The 23710-nt window shown below is 28.0% G+C and overlaps 1 protein-coding gene and 1 non-coding gene across 2 annotated transcripts; one reads left to right on the plus strand and one right to left on the minus strand.

The window, feature by feature from the left end:
* Positions 1-714: 714 nt before the first annotated feature.
* Positions 715-786, minus strand: TRNAP-AGG. The gene has a single exon. It is a non-coding gene; the product is annotated as a tRNA-Pro (tRNA).
* Positions 787-13016: 12230 nt separating this feature from the next.
* Positions 13017-20723, plus strand: LOC107842218 (peroxidase 21). The gene is made up of 6 exons (XM_047396084.1): positions 13017-13076; positions 16435-16687; positions 17511-17659; positions 18233-18421; positions 19165-19330; positions 20135-20723. Exons 2-6 carry the CDS (start codon positions 16627-16629, stop codon positions 20539-20541), a joined length of 972 nt encoding a protein of 323 aa, XP_047252040.1. The 5' UTR covers positions 13017-13076; positions 16435-16626; the 3' UTR covers positions 20542-20723.
* The last annotated feature ends 2987 nt before the right edge of the window (positions 20724-23710 follow it).

Raw genomic sequence — 23710 nt, forward strand, 5'->3', positions numbered from 1 at the left:
GAGAAAAAAAGGAAGGAAAAAGAAAGCGGAAGAAACTATGAGATATCTAAATCAAATAACTAGAAGTACGATAATACTAGACTAACCTACAACCCTTATCCTTGATCATTAAGCATTCCTATCCAGGATCATGTCCTCAGTCGGTTGAAGTTGTGACATGTCCTCTCTAATCGCCTCTTCTTGATTCTTCTTTGGCATATCTCTTCCTTTCCCAACTCCTGCTATAGAAAATCTCTTACACATCCCCACTGATGTATTCTTGCACCTCCTCTAAACATGTTCGAATTATCTTAATTTTACTTTCCTCATCTAATCTATCGAAACGGACACTCCCGCCTTATCCCCTATAACTTTATTCTCAATCACATCTCTTCTAGTAAAGATATACTACCATAAAAAAATAGATAAAAAGGCATAGAGCAAACAACATAAATTCTGATAGTTTTGAGCTTGACTACATAAAAGTTCGACATTTTACATAATTACTGAAAATTTAAATTTTGGCTATGTCAAGACACATAATTTAGCTTCCGATACATCCAATAAAGATATATATTTTTCTTTATCAAGATTCATTATTAACCTCCGGTATTTTTTTTTTCGATTTTAGGTCCTACCAATTGTAAAGCCTAAAAACATTGTTGTATTTTCATTTTGGGCTAGAAAAGAGGCCCATAAGAATCTATAAGATAAAATTAAAACAATAGAAAAAAAGGGGCATTCCGAGAATTGAACTCGGGACCTCTCGCACCCTAAGCGAGAATCATACCACTAGACCAAATGCCCATTTACGTTGTAACATTCTGCCAATAAATATATATCCGTTTTTGAATTTTCTTTTAAATAAAATAGAAAAAGAAAAGCTAAATGTTTGATTAATAAAAAATACTTCGTATTAGTAAATCACATAGTCAATGAAGTGAAAAAAATAAATATGAAAATCGTCTTAGGTTCTTTCTCAAGTGAAATTTGGGATGTCCAGGATGTAGTATACAAAGAATACAACTATATATTTGTAGGTAAAAAGACTACTATTGATAGACCATTGGCTCAAAAAGTAAAGAAGTACAAAAGAAAAGGAGCAAAAAAATAACAATACACTTAGTAATTAATAACTATAGCAACCGACATTAAAACATAAGAGTTTTTCTGTGTTAGAGTTCATATGTGTTAAGAGTTTCATATATACCATCCAGTATGAAAATTCTAGAAATATTGTAACTTTAATTTGGTGAAATAATGTTGAAGAAAATCATGAGTTGGAATCAAGAGCCTAGGTAGTTTAAACTTTGAACTAGAAGAAGTAAAAGGGTTCATTGATTAATTAGAATATAATATTATGTGATTTCTTTCTATTTATTTCAGTTTTAATGAACAAAATTAATTAATACATATTTTTGGTGAGAGGTGACAGATTTCTCATAAAATCTATCAAAGTACATAAATTGATCCGAATAACACGATTATTAAAAAACAAATAAAAATGAAGATGGAGAGGATGATGTCCTTAGCACTCTTTTATTTGTTTTGTAGTCCACTTCAAACAACCTTACTAATATAGATTTTCATTATCAAATAAAAAAGCAAATACATTTAATGAAAATAAATTAAATTAAATTTTATCTCAACTATAAAATAAGTTAGGAAATTGGATGAGATCAAACTTTTCTAGGCTTCATCATAATTCATAATGATCAAATAGCCCTCTAGATTAGGGGTGTCAAATCAACAAGTGAATTATTTTTAATAGGTTAAAATAGATTAATAAATAAGTTAGTGGATTAATAATTCATCCAAAAATTACTTAGACTAAAATGAGCGGATCAAGATAGCAAAATAGGCTAAATCTATATATATAAAAGCAAAACATAAGCAAGACAAGAAGCAACGTGTCAAGCTATTAAAATAGCCATGTGGCAATTTTTAAGACAATTAGTATACGTACCCGCGCGATACGCGGATAATTATTAAAATATTATCTTGTTCGAACATGTTAAATTATATTATCTAAAAAGAAATTCAACTATCATATTATAATATCTCAATTAAAATACAAAAATAAAAGAAAAAATTTTCTACCTCCTCCCCCACTATTAATTTTTTTAAACACATAATCAATTGAGTTTTCTTATCTCTTATTTCAAAATATATAAATTAGAATAGATAAGTTTTATTATGCATTACCGAAATAATGAAATGTTAGATTAGAAGAACACTCCAAAATAATTTAATCTATTAGAAGTGGTTGTAATTTATAATTCAAATTAAATGCTTTCACATCTATCAAAATATAATTTTATCTCATATTCTATTTTAAATTCTATATATTTTTACTTAAATTCAACAAAGATATTAACTTGTCCTAAGAATTAAAAATAATTTCATAATGCATGTAAATAAATTTGAATATGAATTTTAAAGGAAAAATAACATCATGAAGTCATTCTATGAAAAAAGAATTTTAATGTCCAAACCCTGATATATTATGTTTAATTATACTTTAAGCTATATCACTAAACATTTACTTTTTCGACTGTGATTTAACGAATTTGGTTATGACTAATTCGTATATACTTTTAAAAAGCTATATTATTTGATCTTTCAAAATTTTTTTATTTCCTTTTTCTATATTAAGGAACTACTCAAGAAGAAATGTAAAGCCACTACTTGATGACCGACAATTAATTAAAAAAACTACACAAAAATATAAATTTGTAAGAAAAATCAACAAAAGAATAAACCAATTGAAATATCTAAATACTTACAAATTTTATTTTATAATTTTTCTAAAATAGAGTAGATATATGAATGTAGTGTAATAATTCTTCAAAAGTTGTCTTTCTGCTTATGAGAAGTATATCATATTTGTGTATATTCTTTGCACGACTTATTTCGCATTTTTATGATATTTATATACATCTAATTAAATAGATTTTTAAATTTCTTAGCTATATATGTGACAGAATATAAATATAAAATGTTAATTTTGAATAATAAAAATAATTAAAAAGTTAATTAAGTATAATCAACATACCTTTATTTTTATATAGAGAAATCTTATTTGCATGACATATAATCTCTTTATCCATGAAAGAAATTTATTATGATAAGGAAATTAAAATTATTACAAATAAGAATGAAATTATGATTATGACCTAATGGAGTGTTATTTTTTGAATTTAACCACAAATTCTGATTGTTTTAAAACTAATAGTTTAAATTTAATTTTCCATAATTATTTACAAATTTATTCTTTATAGATTAGTGAAATTTATCAATTACTCAATAATAATATACTTTGTATAATTACTACTTCATCAATTCAAGTTATCACAAAAAAATAATGACTTACTTTAACTATTTAAGAATAATCTTCTCAATTGCCACATAATTAATTTACACATTCTAAATTCTTAAACCGAAAAAAAAAAAAAATGTTCATATCTTATTCAACACTAACATAAAATATTTTAGATGGATTTTTATACTCCAAATTTAAATGAAAAAAATAATTAACAATATCAATTTTATTAGTTTACCAAAAAAAACTTATTCTCCATATAACTCAAAATTTAAATTTAGTTATGGAATCTACAAAAAAAAAATATTTATTTTTTCAATACTATGAAATTATCACATTATCTTTGCCTCTTTAATGTTATATAGAACATATATTTGTTGTGCCAATTATAAAATATTTGTCAATAGATTTAAGTTTTTTTTTTTTTACATCAATTGAATCCTAATAATATTTCAAATATTATTGGTTAAGGTGATTTATAATTTTTAAATGATTTAGTTGTCAATTTTTATTTTTAATCATAATTATATGATTGAGATTAGAGTAAGCTAACAATATTGAAAAAAATTCTAAGTACTACTGATATTCAAATACACGTAATATTTAAACTGAAATATGTAGATGAAATAGTGGTAACTCATTTAGAATTCTTCAATCTTAGGTTCCTAGTTTTAAACTAATGGTATTTCTTTTTTTAGAAAAAAAATTAATATTTTCAAATTCAACTAATTATAAACATCTTATTTCAATACTATTAATCTTATCCTAAAATTGCCACATATCTTCTCAATAGGTTATCATTTGGCTAATTATAGTGTTTTGTTCTCTACTTTATAATATATATAGAGAGAGATAGAAGATATATAGATTGATTTATATTATATATAGATATATGATTCAGAAGACTTCAAATGTAAACTATTAATAGACAGAAGAGTTATTAAAAGTGATTTACCTTTTTGCACGTTATTGTGAGTAATTTTTTTTTTAAAGTATAATTTTAATTATCATGGTATCAATGTTATATTATTTAATAGTTGAACAATAAATTTCAAAAATATCATGCAATATTCTGAATGCTTTAAACTATTGAACGGCAAAATCAACTTTATTAAAATGTATAATTTATGACCGTAGGAAAGTAGATTGATGAGCCGATTAATTCCTTGAACAATTAAAAGAATATATAGAAATTGAAGCAAAGATATAAGTAGATTCATGAATAAATGAATAAATGTTCTCCCAGACAATAATAACAAAAGAGTGTGTGTGTATATATATATATATTGATAAATATTACTTACTTGAATTTAGGTCTGAATATAATAGAAGAATAGATTAGCAAGCAATTTCATCATCACTCATCTGCATATAAAAATTGAAAATGTTAAAATTAAAAAAAAATTATAAAAAAGTAAAGAATATGAAGAATGAAGTAAATTAATTTTGATGATCAATATAAAATAACTTAAAAAGAAAGAGGACAAAGTTTAGCAATATATATCATTGTAAAAGTATATATAGAAAAAAATTAAGAAGTTAGAAATTTATTCCAACTCAAATTTTATTTAAATTTGAATTCAAAAAACTAACTAATTAGGATATTGATTTTGATAAATATAAATTTAGAAAATAAAGGAGCAAAAACTTACTAATAAGAGGGAGTTAAAGAGGATTATAATTTTTCAATCAAAAAAATATGCTATTAAAAAGGAAAAGTCACAATTCAAATTTAATAGTAATCTTTATCACATAAGAGGTAAGAGACGTGCAGGTCATTTCTGTTTCTTTTTATCTTCTTTTCCTTTATTGTTTATTAAAAGATCATATATATTTTCTTTATAAAAGGTGATAACGATTTAAAATATGAATTGCATTAACAATTTTAACAATTATTGTTGCTATTATATTATTATTACGCACTACTACTACTACTAATTTTGCTGTTATTATTTATTATTAATATTATTATTATATTTTTAATTTTTATTTAATATTTACATAAATTATATTTAGATAGATTTATAATATTTATTTGAATTTTTAAAGAGATAAACGTGATAGAGTAAAAGTTCATTCAAAACTCTTTAATCATAAATTTCTATTTTTAAACTAATGAAATCCTTTTTTCAAATAGAGAATAATATATTTTCAAATTCAAATATTTTAAATTTTTTAATATATTGTTATTACAACATTATTAAGTTATGTCCTAAAAATTGCTATGAGGCTTTTTAATATCTTGTCACGTGGCTTCTTGTCTTGCTTTTAGTTTTGCTTATATATATATATATATATATATATATAGATAGATAGATAGATAGATAGAGAGAGAGAGAGAGAGAGAGAGGGAGAGAGAGAGAGAGAGATTAGAAAATATTTTAAGACAAAGTTAAAAATATTGTAATAAAAATTTGAATTGAAAAATTAAGTATTTGAATTTGAATAAATTATTCTTTTATAAAAAAAAATTTCATTATCTTAAAAATAGAAACTAATAAGTAAAGAGTTCTAATAGATATATACTATTTCAAGCTTATCTGTTATAAGATTTAAATATTATAAAATATATTTAAATGTAATTTATTTACATATTAGGGAAAGATAAGAAAACTATCAAGAATTGAAGTTTTTCATAAAATCAGGAATAGTAGTTCTCTTCTTAAAAATGTGATTACTATCTCTAATCCCATATGAATCCGGTAACTTTTGTGATTTATGTGGTCAAATTTAAAATTTGTGTTAAAATAAAATATTGTAAGAATTTAAGTTTAGTACAAAATATTCAACACTGTTAGATAAACTTGACCTGCCATTACAGGTTATTCAATTTTTTCTTTTTCAATTTTTTATAAAAAAATTGAGCAAGAGCACAAACTTAAACTCATATTTTAATTAAATAAATATTTTGAATTTGGAACTAAAAATGGTGAATTTATTCATCTAACAATACAATAATAATAACAATACATTTGTAGTAGTAGAAAGCTACTGCAGAACGTTGTTGTTAATATAATAATAATGATAATAGTAGTAGTAGCAGCAGTAGTAGTAGTAGCAGTAGTCGCAGTAGTAACAGTAGTAGCAGTAGTAGCAGCAGCAGTAGCTAGTAGTAGCTGCTGCTGCTAGTAGTAGCAGCAGCAGCAGCAGCTAGTAGTAGCAGCAGTAGCAGCAGCAGGAGCAGTAGTAGTAGCAGTAGTATTGTAATAATATTTTTTAAATTAAAAAATTAGAGGTATTTGAATTTGAAAATATTAAGTTTTGTAAAAAAAGAAATTGTCATTAGGTTGAAACTAAGAATCTAATATTGATGAGTTCTAAATGAACTCTAACTAATCATAAATTTATTTCTTTCAACATTTTGAAATATATTTGAGTTCATTTGATTTAAATATTATGAAAAATAAAAAATATAATGAGAAAAAAAAATAGTAGTAGAAAAAAATTTAATAGTAGTGCAATAATAATTTTTGAATTAAAATATTACATTTAATTTAAAAATATTAGATTTTTAGAAAGAAAGAAAAAAAATTATTGTTAGCTTAAAACTAGGAACCTATAATTGAAGATATCTAAATGAATTCTTGCAGTTTCATATACTTATCTCATTCAGTTATAATATATATCTAAATACAATTGATTTAAATATTAAATGAAAGATAAATTAATGAAAATAATAAAAATCATAATGGCAGGATATTTTTAAAAACATGAAGAACATGTACGGCTAATGTCTCATCATAATTTTAATAAGTCATTAACATAATAATTTATAGAATTTCGAAATTTGAATTGATCCATATCTAACTTAATCAATTTAATGTAAAGTTATTTGAATTTATCTCTACAATGTTATATCTATTTATATTATTAATCTGTAATTTTTTTAAAACTTTTTAAGTTTATCAACAAAAAAAAAAATTTTACTTATACATTTTTCTCAATCCAAATATGAATAATAAAATAAATACGATAAGAAAGAGTAACAATCTAATCTTTTTTATAACAAAATGATATGATTTTGAATTTGAATTTGAGAAATTTGAATTGGAATGAAATTCTACATCCTTAACCTCTATTATATATACTCCCATTATAACATGTAATGTTAATCTTTCTCCATTAATTTTATTTAATGCATTTTTTATGATTTTCCTCTCTTTTTTTTTTGTGTGTGTGTATGTTTTAACATTTTTATATTTTTTATGTAGATAAGAGATGATCTTATTATTCTTCCTAATATATTCATACATGAATTCAAGTAAGTAATATTGTTTGCTTAATATTTTTGCTATTTATGCTCCCAATCTGCCTCAATACCAACTTCACCACCAAGCCCAAGAAGCCTTCTGTATGTTATAACTTTGGAGTCAGACAACTTATATTGATTCACTCGCAATGTAAAGACTTTTTACTTGGATGCATACAAATTGAACTCTTATATAATATTTTGTATACAATATCATTCAGCAATCGATCCATGGAGTGACTATTACACATTATGGCAAATGATTCAATGTGAATATTCAGGTGATCACTTTATTCTCCACTCAACATTTTTTTTATTTGGCTTATTTATTCGAGTATTATATTGTTAATTTTTTTTACGTTATATTAAAAAAATCATGATAACATATTAATTAAAATTATGATAATATACTAATTATGATAATGTTTTTCACCTTGAAGAGATGAAAGGTGTTTGGAGTTTCTTGCTATTATGAGTTTATGACATTATTTTAATAACAGATTATTTAAAACAATAGTAGTAGTATACAAGTTATAGTTCTTTTAATTTTAAAATATTCAAAATTAGTAACATAATAAGATAATTTCACAACAAATACAAGATTATAAAATAAATTTTTTGAATTTTTGTTTGAAAAATAACACATTTAACAAAATAAGAATAGAAATTAATTTTATCTTTGGTTGTTTTTTCATTTTTATCCTTATTAGAAAGAAAATAAAAAAAGACAAAACATAAGAACAATAAATTAAAAAAGAAAAAATAGTTGGACTCTATATACACACTTTTGCAACAAAGAAAAAAAATAATAAACTATCTTCCCTATTTTTAGAATTATACGTTTTTTTATCTATTTTTTTACTTCATTTGAAAATTAGTTGTTAGTGATTGCTCCTAAATAGTTGTTCTTTTTTTATCTACTATTTAGTTATCTAATTTTAAATAAACTTAAAATTTTCAAAACAAAATTATTAGATATCTATCCAAGTAAAAGTTTAATTTTTTATGTCACATAAAGCATTAGTAGACAATGAATTAGATGAATATTAAAATATAAAAATCTAAGTAACCTAGATAAAAATTCAGTATCTTATAGTTTGAAATGTAAGAGAAAAAGATAAACTGCTTATGAAATGTAACAAAAAAAATAAATTCAATGTATTCAGGAGAAAATAATTAATAATTAAATACAGTAATTATTTTTACAAATATTCGTACATTTTATATTAGAGAAAAATAGAAAAACACGATTAAATAAAATAAATATATAATTTTATACTAACAAGAAAAACACTTGATAATTATATTAAGCAATAATCAAAGTCAATATTAACAATCGAATTATATGATTCCTTATTTTTTGCATATGATTTAAATATGGGACTGTGTGGAGGGAGAGGTTGAGAGGGTTGAGGACGGGTGGGGGTGATGCGGTGATAGTAAAGGGAGAATACATAGTTCAACTAAATTAACTGAACTATATAATTTTATAAATTATTTATTATAAAATATATTTAATATTTATTAATTAATTTAAAATATATTAATGTCATACAATAAATGTTAATTTGATATTTCAAATTAATAAAATAACATTTATAATGATTTATATTTAAAAAATATTTCGCACATCGCGCGATTACCTATACTAGTAATATATCATAACCCAAAAATAACTGAAAGATATTGTCTACAATATCAATACACATTTTGGATTATGTGTTTTAGAAGTTTTTTTTATTTTTCATCATAATATTCGATATTTATTTTAGAGCCCTGATTAATTGGAATGCATAACACTTCCAATTCAAAAGAAAGTGCTTCATACAAAAAAAAAAAAAAAAAAAAAATCAAAATTCTTACTAAAACAACTTATGATTATTTAAGAATACAGATAATAGTCTTCTCAAAAGTTAAGAAGATAACAGCTCATTATTTGACTGATGCGTCAAGCAAAAGCTTTATCCTATTAAATACAAATAAAATATGGATATATCAAATTGAATAAAACAAAAATAAAATAAAAGCTCAAACTAAATCTTCATTCATTCACATTATGGTCAATAATATCTCCTATTTCCTTAATCTCTTGGTCACATCCTTCTTAATTTATTTTATATTGATTAATAGAATTGTATTTATTCTTAATTAAAAGTTTCAATTTAGAGTTACATAAATAGAGAAAACTCTAATAGAAAATGCTTTATAATTTAATAACCTTACACAATAAAAATCTAAATTAGTTGAAATTCTAATATAAATATGAAATACAAGTTGAAAAATAATGATATATTAACAAGAAGATGGTGTGTCGGTGATTAGTATATAATCCTATTTGAGAAGCATAAAATTCAATTTTCAGTTGACATTTCCTTTTTATTCTGTTTATTTTGGGGTCTACTTTCAGCTATCAAAACAATTAAAAAAAATAAGAATATGACATAATGACAAGATTTTAAATAATTTTTAAAGGCAAAGTATAGCTAGACTTATCTTGAGGGGGAACTAAACGAATATATTTATTGTCATCACTTATCAAACATAGGTTTGAAATTTTAGTAGAGTATACACAAAGTAATTTCATTTGTCCATTTTTTTTAGTTTCTCAAGGTATCCCCACAGTCGGGAGATTAATTCTCCGTTCCTCTGTCAGCGCACTAAGCGGTAGGGAACTGGCCACAAAATTTGCTCCATTCGCCAGAGGCAGGGATCCTTACTTAAGGAACATGACACTGAATCACCATGTTAACTCTAGTGGTTAGTTTCATTTGTCCATTACTACTCCATTTCAAATAGGTTATCATTATTTTATTATAAACAATTTGACCAATAATAATAATAATAATACAGTGGCAAAATTAAAAAGTTTGCTACATATGTTCAAGATTTAATATATGTATCAAAAATAATTTTTGGCTTATATATTTTATATAATTCTTCATATACATAATATAAATTTTCGACGAAGAGCGTTCGATTGACCATCCTAAACTATATATGTGGCTACTCCAGTAGATGAATGAGCATAATAAATGACAACTTATGTCGAAATATTAGAAAGAAAATCCAATGAAAAAAATTGAGAAAATTCTAAATTCGAAATATTAAAAGGTGTAACTTGGTGTAAGAGTTGCTACAATTGCTTCAACATGAGTTTATATCGATATTGGAAACATTCTTAGTTCCTCAAATTATTTTGTGATGCAAAATTCATTTTTAACAAAGAACAAAGTAATTATTTGATTTCACTATCTTGAGCTTCGTTCTAACAAAAATTATTACATCGTTTGCCTTAATAATAACGTTTTAATATTGAGTTCATGTCAATAATAATGGATAATAGAAGTGGATAATAATGGAAATATAAATCTACACGGCACTTGCAAATGATTATTTATTTATTCTAAAGTCCTTTCCATAATTAAGCACTATCTATTTAAAATCTTATAGTTGTAAACATTGTAACGTGATTATGTAAAGCAAAATTAAGGCAAAGCTTTCTACAAGTCAAAATACAAATAAAATAAAAATAATGGAGCAAATAAATCAGATCCCGTGAACTAAGTTTGTCAACTAGATATCATTGAAGGTGCGGTGCAACGGCTGAGATTGTTCTTTTCTTAATTAAAGGTTTTGATTTCAAGTGTTGATATGAAAAATTCTTGGTAAGGAGGACTTTCATCCAATAGGTTCTAAGCGGCGTGATTCTGGATTAGTCGAGCACCAATTCAAAAATCAGACACCAAATGATAAATCGAAAAAAAAAAAATGGTCAGCTAGATACCATTGAAGATGTAGTGCAGCGGCTGAGATTGTTCCTTTCTTAATCAAAGGTTTTGATTTCGAGTGTTGATATGAAAAATTCTTAGTTGGAAGCACGTTCAGCCAATGGGTTCTAAACGGCGTGATTCTGGATTAGTCGGACACCAATTCAATAACCAAACACCAAATGAGAGACCGACGAAAAAAAAATTGGTCAATTAGATACCATTAAAGATATAGTGCAGTAGATGAGACTGTTTCTTTCTTAATCAAAGATCTCGATTTTGAGTATTGGTATGAAAAATTCTTTGTAGGGAGCACTTCCACCCAATGGGTCCTATGCGGCTTGATTCTGAATTAGTCGGACACCAATTCAAACACTAGACACCAAATGTGAAACCGGCAAAAAAAGTAGGTCAACTAGATAACGTCAAAGGATGTGGTACAACGGATGAATCTGTTTCTTTCTTAATCAGAAGTCTCAATATTAAGTCTTGGGTATTAAAAAAAAACTCTTAGTAGGAAGCGCTTTCTCCAAATAAATCTTATGCAATGTGATTCTAGATTAGTCGAACTTTAATTCATGTACCAGACACCAAATGTGAAACCGAAAAAAAAGTGGTCAACTAGTTTAAATACTAATGGGCATGTTTGTTTTCACTTTATTGTAAATCCGGATCCAATCTCAATCCATTAATTATATTTTTTTTTTGGTTCTATAATGATGATTTATTTGGTCTAAATAGATGTTGTTAAATCAAATTGCTTACCCTTAAGTTTCATGAATAGTCTAAATTTGCCTTTTAATTGTTATAATTAACCTATATAAATTTGGCCACTTTGGTAATATCAAGTGGAAACTTAGCATTCTTTTAATAGAGAGTAAAATTGTTTCATTTACTTAGCGTAATGTAAGGATATTTTTTTAAAATTATATTAATATCCATCTAACGTCTAAATGTTAAGATTTATTCAATCAATATTGAGTTCATGTCCATTTTTTTTTTTTTTTAATGATTATGCAATTGAAAGTGCTTTTAATTTCATAGAGCAAAGTCATCAATAGAAAAAAGACTTGTATTATTAAGATCTTTTCTAGTAAATTTTATTATTATAAATTTTAACTACTATTTGATATACGAATTTATATTTAGTAATATATGAATAAAATGAATTATCGATATTTAGATTATGAATAAACAAATCATCTTAGTATTGAGTGAAAAAATATATCATAATAATCAAATACATATAAGTACGTGATTCATAATCTTAATTCGAAAAAAAAAAAGTGAAGAGAGAAAAACACACCTAAAGTATCTCATTTTTTAAAATTGTATATTTGAACTATCATGTGCGTGAGTTTTCAACTGAGATTTAGATTTGTTTTATTAAATAGTTGAAGATGGTTCATGTATTGAAACTCAAAATTGAAATTCCTTTCGTGTGTAATTGACCTTTAACTCAAAAAAAAAAAAAAAAGCCCAAAATAATGGTTTTATAAAAGAAAAATTAATAAATAAATAAATAATATAATCAATTATCATTGAATGCCTTGTCTACAATTATAGTCGTACCATCTCAAGACAAAAAATTAAATAATTGGAAGATTTATAAAATTAATGAAAAATAATTTTAGACAAATTGACTAAAGCTAGTCCAATCTTCTATAAATGGATAGTGGCACAAGACATTTTGTATAGTAAGCTTCAAAGTTTTTTTTCTCGTAAAGAAGAAGAATACAAATATTTTTCATTTATGAAGGTGTGTTTTCTATATCCTTTTCCCTATCTTTATTTGTCTATTATTAATTTTTCTCTAATATTACACAAACATGTTATAATGCATGGTCATTTGTTTATTTATTCTTTAATTGAAATGAAATAAAATTTGTTTTGTTTTGCATTAATATATAGGTTAGTGTTGTTTCGTTTTTAAGAATTGTTTTTGATTAGAGAGAATACTATATATATATATATATATGAGAAAGAAAGGAAAAAAGAATGGTGAATTAATGTTATTGCTAATTAACTTAATTGTATGATAATTTTATCATGATTAAGTGATTAATCTTGTGATTTGAATATACTTAATTGGATAAAAGGGAATATTATTAGGTAAAAGAGAACAACTATCTAGTCCATTGATGTATTTCCCCACCTATCCTCCATTAATTTGGCCAAAAGTCATAGGAAAAAAGGATTAGAAAAAGAAAAAAAATGGAAAAGATATTTTGTCATTACAATAATTATTTATTTCGATGATTAATAAATGACATTGGTCACATGATATTCTAAATTATTTATTAGGACAAAATATACTTCATTTCAACAACCTAAACCACATATTTTTTCCTTTTGATGTCATGCATTCTAGTTTTATTAATCCTCTTTTTGTCCTCCTTATTAAAGTTTAAAAAGTAAAAAATTCCAAAGATTAACAAATAAAGTTGCTCAGATTATAGTAATTAATACTTAATTAGACTACAAAACGATCGTAGAATTAGTCGAAAGGGGTTCAACATAAACTATATATGCATAAAAAATAATTTTAATCATGTATAGATAGTGTAACTTTTTATCGAAGGGAGTTCATTCGAACCCCCTTAAGTATATGCTAGCTTCATCCCTGGTGATTTCATCCGCCGATTCTTCAACATCAGTCGGTTTGAATCTCCACGTATTAGTTTCACCATCGATCACTTAGATTATTATTCGTTCGTATGGAGGACTAGTATAAATACTCAATATCACACTTCAAAAATAATCATGACTAAAAAATCTTGAAATAGGTGTAGTATTTTATTTCAAATAACATAAATGATACCATTTCTGTCATTTCTTTGATTATTTTTTTTTTAAGGATCTTTGAGCTTAACCTTAAATTTATATATCTACAATTATATATACACTTCGTTTGTTTTATAAGTATGAGGGCAATGAAATAGCTAGCCAATCACTAGTTGTCCTTTTACATCTTCATTTTTTATTTTTTATTTTGATTAAACGCTGCTTAAAGTTTTCATCCTTTTTGCTCTTCTGATGACACTGAAGATCCACAATATCAGAGTTGAAAGTAAAAAATTCTTATTACTAGTCAAACAACTCCCTCTTGTCCTTTACATTAGCCTAGTTTAGAGATTAAAAAGTTCCCCACTAATCCTTGTGTGTGTGCCACAATTAGTGAGATTATATGTGATCATCAAGAAGCTATAGCATGCACTTTTGTGGTTGATGAAAGTCCAAAATGAGTGGATGAGAAGTGATGCTTTTCATTCAAAATTAGTTTAACTTAATTAACCAACTAAGAAGAGAAAAATATATATCAAATTGTAGAGTTGCACATAAACCGCCCCACCCAAAACTCAAAAAGAAAAGAACCATTTTTGTCCTTATAAGGTCATAAAAAAATTAGATAACGTACGTAGAATTTTATGTTTAGTGATATTACCCTTATATTATAACTATTCAATTTGTAAATGAATTTCGATATAAGATTATGCAAATTTTACGATTTTACTTCATGTCTCAAATTGATACTAACATTGTAGTCAAACAATAACAACCTATATGTCATTCATATATTCCATTGATTCTACTTAGGTAAGGAGAATAATTTTACCCTTTAGTTGTTGAGCTTACAAATATAGTATGCCCTACCTTATGGAAATGGTGCTTTTTATAACTTCTATCAAGTATATTATTTTCAAGAATATATTTTCACATTAAAATTGTTTTCTTGGCGGAATGATATTGGATGATACCCTCAGCCACCGGGTTGGATAATATGTATCAATCGAGTTGAATTGACCTGATTCCAACCCCGAGCGATAAAAGATCGGCATGCATCGGCCCGATCAAAAGAACATGGTCCTGCTTAATGGAGAACACGGATTGTTTCAATCCAAGTAACTAGATCGGGTAGGCTCGGTCATGAAATAAGTGGGCTAGACAGATTACTCAGCCTAGTTAATATCGAGAGGGTTGGTGGGTGCTTAAGGGACAATGGGGGCGTTTTTTTCAATCTAAGTAACTAGATTCGAGACCCAATCACAAAATAAATGGGCTATGCAAAATTACCTGGACCGTTTACCCTAGAGAGGTTTGGAAGTGGGTGGGGGTGGGGGTGGGGGTGGGAGGTGGGTAGGGAGAGAATAGCTCACAAAGTACCCAACTTGTAATCTTGTAATGTTAAAGTTAAGATAGCACCCTCTATAGAAGTGGTCCTTAATGTCCATTTATTTGTTTCGTGTGCTCAATAACAATGATTTTGTTTACAAATGGTTAACTTGCACACTGATATTGAAAGGAACAATTGGTCACTTGTGCAAAGTTGAGGTTGACTAGGAGTCTAATTAAATAAGAGCTAGCATTATTAGTGAAATTGTTCATATTTTTAAGCCAAGGACAATTTATTCTCTTAAAGAATATTAGACTTTCAAGTTAGATCATTTTTAACGGTTCAAATTTTTACAAGATAATCACACACATCAATAATAGGTTGATTCAGCATCACACTTAGTCTTTTCTTTCCTCCTTTAGTTTCCCCCTCTAAAGAAAAGGGTCGATGTAGCTATTGCATTAGCCTTCTTAATCAATGAGGCACACAGGTTCGACATCTATCTATTACAAGATCAAGTCTATCCATTTCAAATAATCATGTCGTCTCTGTTAGGCAACGTGTGAAATAGTCAAAATAATGATCTTTTTAAATATACAATCCAAGTCGAACGTTAAGAAACATATCGCTAGATAACAATTAAAAATTAAAATGAGAATGCATATCGGTCATCTAACAATAATCTAAGTGATGCTCATATCTTAAATATGTTGACTTATTTGTAAACATAGAATGTGAGTAAATTTTAACTGTTATACATTTTCATTAGTGCTTTTCAAAAGGAATATATTAAGGGAGAGTTTAGTGTACTAAAGTCTTCGCTACTTACAAAATTCAAAAAAGAATTGAATCATAAAAATCTATTATATGCAATCTCACTTTATCTTTTGATCACATAAAACTATGACAATAACTTTATCTATTACATAATCATATATTTTGCTCAAAATACTGATGTCTATGTTCTAATTATTTTTTGTTTAATTATTGTGATGTAGTACAGTTTCTTTGAGTGGGACTACAACTACAGGACTAAAAGTCCAAAATAGTGGCTGGCTGGCTGGCTGCTAATTAATTATTGGACAAATCCAATATTCCTTCAAAGTTGAAAGTAGTACACAATTCCAAAACCATTTGCTACTTATATAAATTGGGCAAAGTACAAGACTTCACTACATACATACACATCAAAGAAATGGCCAATTACTCAACATTTGTCTTTCTGTTATTACCATTACTTCTTCACATTCGTTATGGTGATTCTCCTCTCATATTAAATTTTATATTATTATTTTTTCAATTTTGACAACTTTTTCACATTCATTACAACAATCTTAACGTGTTACATCAAACTATTTATTCTATTTCTCATAGCATCATATCCATGTTTGTTATAAACAGTTACTCCCTTCATTACAAATTATGTGGCACATTTTTTCCCACTCATTCAAAAGAATATTTATTCTATTTCTCATAGCATCATATCCATGTTTGCGATATACAGTTACTCCCTTCATTACAAATTATGTGACAGATTTTTTTTCACTCATTCAAAAGAATTCACACTTTTATAGTCATATAAATGTTATGACATGCGCTTAAAGCATACAGGAAAATCTTAGTAACTCAATCAGTTGACAATCTGAATATTCACCTTATTGGTGAGGGTTCGATTCTCCACCTTATAGTCCTCTTCTCCTCCCTCTCCCCCGTCCGCAATGTAATAAAAAAAAATTAAAACTATCTATTCAATTGCATGTTTTAGATCACAAGCTTTAGAAAAAATTTTATTTTGTTCTTAAACTTTGTACTAATTCAATCAGTGTTACATCCATTGGAACAGAGCGAATACTAGTTATTATAGGCAACTAAACTTGATGGTGAAAATATTTTATACTAACGATACATAAAACTTAATTTCTTTCTTTTCTTCACTTCTTTTGCCGGTAATAAAGAACAACATCTATTTTTTTTTTCATAATCGTAATCTCAAAGCAAGTTTGTACATATTTCAACTAATTTCACGTTATTTATTATCTCCTACCACTATAAGTATCGAGTAACTTTCATTAACTGCAGTAAGAAGTGAGCTCCAATTGAACTACTACTCAGAGAGTTGCCGAAGAGCTGAAGAGATCATCAAAGAACAAGTGGCAACATTGTACCATAAACATGGCAATACAGCAGTTTCTTGGATCAGAAATCTCTTTCATGATTGCATGGTTAAGGTAATTAACATAATTTATATCAAATTAATAAGATTATGCTAGAATTAAGGCATCATTAGTAATTTTGATTGAATTTATCAGTTGAAGATCGTGTAAATTCAATATAATAGACGTCTGTCGCCAGTTCAACCTTCCTTTGCCTTTTAGTGACTATCAGAAAGAGAATCCAGTGCTTCTTAGTCATGAGTATCTGATGAACTGGTTATTTGCTATTCAAGAACTTTTGTTTAGACAGTTCATATCATCCATACACAGTATTTTGATCCAACATTTCGATTCTTTCGTATTTCAGCACTAACATATTCTTTCATGGACCTAATACATTATAATCCATGTGCAATATGTGAATAATAGTGTATATTATGTATAATTTGTGTATATCGGCAGAAAAAAAAGAAAGTAAAACAGTGAATTCAAACCACTAAAGGGCAGACTGATGCACTAAAGCTCTCAATTGAAAAGCAAATAACCTTTCAAGACCAAATCTAATTCTGCTTTAGTATTTTTTTTTCATTTTTACCTTTTTTGGTCTTATTTATATAATATGTGTTTTATTTATTTATTTATTTGCAGTCATGTGATGCATCAATATATTTGGACACAGCAAATGGAGTGGAATCAGAGAAGGAATCTCCAAGGAATTTTGGGATGAGGAATTTTAAGTATATTGAGACTATCAAACAAGCACTTGAAAAAGAATGTCCAAATACTGTTTCTTGTGCTGATATTGTTGCTCTTTCTGCTAGGGATGGTCTTTTCTGGGTAAGTCCATAAAATTTTTTAACTTATATACGCTGACAATCTGAGTAGCATGTAATATTACGGCATTAAATTCATCTGAATCTAGCACTTTTAACGTGAAATGATATTAAAAAATTCTATAAAATTGCAACGAATAGTAGATTGGGATCCACAATTTTAAAAATACTGGTTGAACGAAGTATAATGAAACGGTATTGTCTTGCATGTGACACCACTTTCCTTGATGTGACTTTGTATTAGGTTCAATGGTAAGAACTTTATTGAACCATAAAATTCAAATTATAGATGCGTCTACTCCTATTTTATAATACTATTTTGTTCGATTTGAAATCATATATTAATATTCCCTAACATACTTTTCTTCTTAGTCCATTCCTTAAAAAATAGTATTATCTTTTTTATAATTAGAAATAGTTTAACTCTAAAAATCTCATTTAACCGTTAATGAAATTATTTTTGGCCACACAAATAGTTTTGGTTTGTTTTAGACCACAAATATTGAAAGTCTTTTATTTTCTCTTAATTTATGTCAAGTCAACCAGCGTCACATAAAATTAATCAGATGGAGTACTATTTAGTGTCCCGGGACATCACTTCCCTTAGGTGTCTCCCGCTTGAACTCAATGCTAAGAACTATAAATGTTGAATTCATAAACTTATAAATTTTGTATTCGCCTTTATATTGACAATGCGATAGTGTATTTTAGCCTGTTATAACACGCAAAAAAAATTATGTGACACAGTTAGGAGGGCCAAGAATTGAAATGAGAACAGGAAGGAAAGACAGCAAAGAAAGTTACTTAGCAGAAGTTGAAAAATACCTTCCTAATCACAATGATTCAATGTCATTTGTGCTTTCTCAATTTCAATCAATTGGTATTGATACTGAAGGAACTGTTGCTCTTCTAGGTAATTAATCGTCTCTCTATTAAATTGTTTAACATTTTTAATTTTTAAGTTTAGCATAATTAACAAAGAATAAGCATCCACTATCTCCCGAAATATGGTTAAAGTTGTTACAACATACTCCAACTTCATAAGGTGCTATTAACCCCCCACCCCCAAACTCAATTTTAGTGTATTTTTGTCACCCTTTTGTATTGACATGACACCTTTATTACATAAAATGGGACCCACGTCAAAGGTGTCACATTAGCTAAAAATGTGACAAAAATACGCTTAAATTTAGTTCGGGGGTTAATAGGACCCGTGTGAGAAAGTGCAGGGCATTTGGATAAGTTTATAAGTTGATTTAACTTGTGTGGAAAAAAAAAATGGCAATAGTAAGGTTGTTTTCGTCTGACCTATAGGTCATGGATTCGAGCTGTGAAAACATTCAATAATGTTTGCATTAGGGAGGCTGTCTACATCGCATTCCTTGGGATGTGATCCTTTCCCGATCATACGTATTTTGCGCACCAAACTGTCTTTTTTTTTAATTCATCAATTTGATACTAAAAATATTTAAAAACCAAAATCAGTCTAAAGTTACAAACTTATGCACTTCTAATTTGACCAAACCTTTCACTATTAGTATGTATATCTTTAGCTTTTTAATAATCCCCTAAATATAACAATTAAATCTCGCTTTGTTTCATTTCCTCCTTTTATTGTGTGTTTTTTTCATGTAAATATAATTTTAGATATTTTGTTACGAATTTAATAACTAAATCGACCTATGAGTTCACTGACAAAATCCACTTTGGGAAACAGGTGCTCATTCAGTAGGACGAGTTCATTGTGTGAACTTAGTCCATCGGCTTTACCCAACAGTTGACCCGACTATCGACCCTGACTATGCAAGGTACCTTAAAGGTCGATGCCCCTCACCGGACCCCGACCCGGAAGCTGTTTTATACTCAAGATTTGATCGTGAAACTACTATGATTTTGGACAATATGTACTACAAGAACCTTTTGAACAACAAGGGGTTATTAATTGTTGATCAAGAATTGGTTAATGATCCAAATACTTCACCATTTGTGGAGAAAATGGCTGCTGATAATGGATATTTTCATGAACAATTTGCTAGGGCTTTGCTAATTTTGTCTGAAAATAATCCACTTACCGGAGATCAAGGTGAAATTAGGAAAGTTTGTCGCTACTTAAATAGTGCTTAAAAAGTATTATGTCTGGATTTACAAGTGGAGACAGAATAAAGCGTCTATAATAAAGACGTTTACTGTCTGTTTGGGGGGCATTAGTGTGATATGTGGTTGCATTTGTTTGGTTCTTTTCTTTTATTTGTGTTGTATTTACATCTACAAGTGAAATAATAATATCAATCGTATCAAGTGTACTATAAGAGTGTATTCAGTTTGAAGGCTTTCTAATTTTTCTCATGTTCGATTTGTTAATGAAGAAATAGCACCGACTAACTATTTGTTGATCATATTTTGAAAAATACCGTTATTGCGAAATCTAAACTTCACATACATAAAATTCTATGACATCATTTTGAAGTTTTGAATTTTTTGGATGCGAAATTACACCATAGCAATGATTTTTCAATTTCGAGGGCTAAAATGTGGCTATCTAGTGTGGACAAAAATTTGTTAGATAATGCTATTATCCGAAATAATCGCCTTTATTTCTATGTTGATGCAATAAGATAATGTTCACGCCAGTTCATATCTTTTGACTATTTTATCAAGTATATGCTATCAGAGACGGAGTTATAATTTCGTTTATGAGTTCGATAAATTCTTATTAAACCCAACAACGTAAGTCTAAACTGTTACGCCCCAAAATCCCATCGGGCCGGACTGGCACCCGAAGCCGAGAAGGCCCGGGAGAACCCGTTCAAATACCTGTACTTTCACTTACATGTCACCAAAAATTGGACAGCACTTCGTTGCATATAGAAGGATCTAATTACATGTATCAGCACAACACGCGCAAATATATATATATATATAATACTTGGCCGTCGGGGCCACCACATATACAGATATAACATCACTATATAAACTTCCATGACTTTACCCTTCCTTATGTCTACAAAGCCTCTAGGATATACATGACATAACTAGGGTCGGGACAAACCCCCGCCCACACATGACTCATGTACAATAATAAAACATAAGGAACCGACTCGGAAAGCTCCGAAGCAAACTGGAGCTCACCAACAATAGCTGTATGACCTGGCTCCTACTTGTGCGGTGTATGAGCTGAGGTACCTGTGCCTGCAGCATGAAATGCAGGTCCCCCGTGAGGGACGTCAGTACGAAATATGTACTGAGTATGTAAAGCTGTAAATAATCACATATGATATAGGAGCTCAATAGAAATCAGAAACAAGTGAATAAGTCGTAATAGGATTGGACCACACTTACTAGAACTTGTGACAACCTGTACATTGTATTTATTCAATCACTTTACCTTCGTTCTTATCGTCTTTGTAATCATTACTGTATTGTACTGTGACCATTAGGCTACCTCCAGTACATATCAACTGGGATCGACCCATGCTAGGCTTATGCCCCTGGGATACTACCCGATAAGAGAGAATTTCCATCACTTAGTTCAATTAATCTTTGAGATTGTTATTTCGGTCGACACCACATTTTTGATACTTTGAAACAATGATACATCAATAGGAACCAAGTAATAGACCTTCTATACAATAACGGTGTAATAAAGACTCATTGGTACATCAACAATGTGTTTCAGAATAATCAATATCACAACAATGAAATAGGAGCCTTTTGGTATATCAATGAAACATTTTGACACTTTAAAGAATGGAAACAACTTCGTTGGTAACGTAGAACAATACATGTTTTTGGACAACCTCGGAATCTTACTTGATGGAACATTGGTGTTTTCATGCCAAAGAACATTGTTAGAGTATGCTTTACATACCTCGTTGTAGATTCGGATACCAATTCAACACAACTTCCCGCCTTTACAAATCAGTTATCTACAATGAAATGTTTGGCATCTAGTATTAGCGACCCAACACCACAATTCTCTTCCATAATTCCATACTACCAATATTTGCAAAACATTCCAAACCAACTTGAATAATAGGTTTATGTGTGTATATATATATAATCATCATTTCAATACCACATCATCAATACCACATCATCACCCCAAATTCCTTCACAATTTAACATAATCCAACCATGCACAAGAATAATCCAACATCATTTCCAATCATCTTTCCACCAGTCGCATATAATACTACACTTACACACATATATATATATATATATATATATATATATATATATATATCCATATAAATAACACCAACATAATTTACATCCTTACCATAAAATGGCCCTTTTGATTTCGAAGTCCTGTTGGCACAAATAAGGGGTGCTTCTCGAAGCCCTTGAGATGGTGAACACAACTACGGAATCAATTTGGATTTTCTACGGTTGAATCACAAGATATTTGGAGTTGAAATTAGGCTAGGGTTTCTTATTTTCAATAATTTGATGATGATTGATGGATATGAGACTAATTATATGTATATAATGACCAATTTTCGTCCATGAGGTGATGGAAAATGACCATATTGCCCTTAAAAATTTAAGTAAATCCGAATCTGTCCATGGTGAACTGTTTTGACAAGCTAAAGTAGATCGACCATAACTCTTTGCTCCGATATCGGATTTGGGTGAAATTGATATCGTTGGAAATATAATTCAAAGGTCTTTCATTTCATATAAAGTAGGCCACCCAGTTCGTCCTGTACAAGGAGTTATGATCGTTTGAAGTTGACCCTAAAAAACTGTTTTGAGAGGCTGAAGTAAAACGAGTATAACTCCTTACTCAGATGTTCGATTTGGATGAAACCAATTGCATTGGAAAGAAAACTCAAAGATCTTTCTTCTGATATGTGGTAGCTCTCCCAGTTTATTATATTGAGGGAGTTATGATCGTTCAAAGTTGACCCAAAAAACTGGCAGGCCTCAGTAGTTTGTGTGCAGGAAATTTTCCTGCACATTTACTGTTCACAACATCCCGGCCACCGTTTTATAGTTTCGAACGTGCTCGATTATATACGAAACTTATCCGTTTTTGGAAATCTTTATATCGTTGGAAATCTTATTCAATAACCTTCGTATGGAACCATCGACGGGCAAATTCCGGTATAAATAAGGTTGATTCCTATACACATATAATCAAACTATACACTTGAAACCATCTCAAAATAATCAATACTCATACTTAAACTCATATATACCTAACTTAGGATCAATACATATACTCCAACACATATAAAAATGGCTAATGCACGTAATTAAGTACGGGGTGTTACATAAACTCTCTATT

This window comes from Capsicum annuum, chromosome 9 (genome assembly GCF_002878395.1).
Source record: "Capsicum annuum cultivar UCD-10X-F1 chromosome 9, UCD10Xv1.1, whole genome shotgun sequence".
Classification (NCBI taxonomy): Eukaryota; Viridiplantae; Streptophyta; class Magnoliopsida; order Solanales; family Solanaceae; genus Capsicum; species Capsicum annuum.

Bases quoted from the DNA above. Each gene is read 5' to 3' on its own strand.
- LOC107842218 (XM_047396084.1), top strand. From the start codon at position 16,627: ATGGCCAATTACTCAACATTTGTCTTTCTGTTATTACCATTACTTCTT. The intron at 16,688-17,510 runs GTGATTCTCCTC...CATTAACTGCAG, and splicing joins ACTTCTTCACATTCGTTATG to TAAGAAGTGAGCTCCAATTG. The intron at 19,331-20,134 runs GTAATTAATCGT...TTTGGGAAACAG, and splicing joins AGGAACTGTTGCTCTTCTAG to GTGCTCATTCAGTAGGACGA.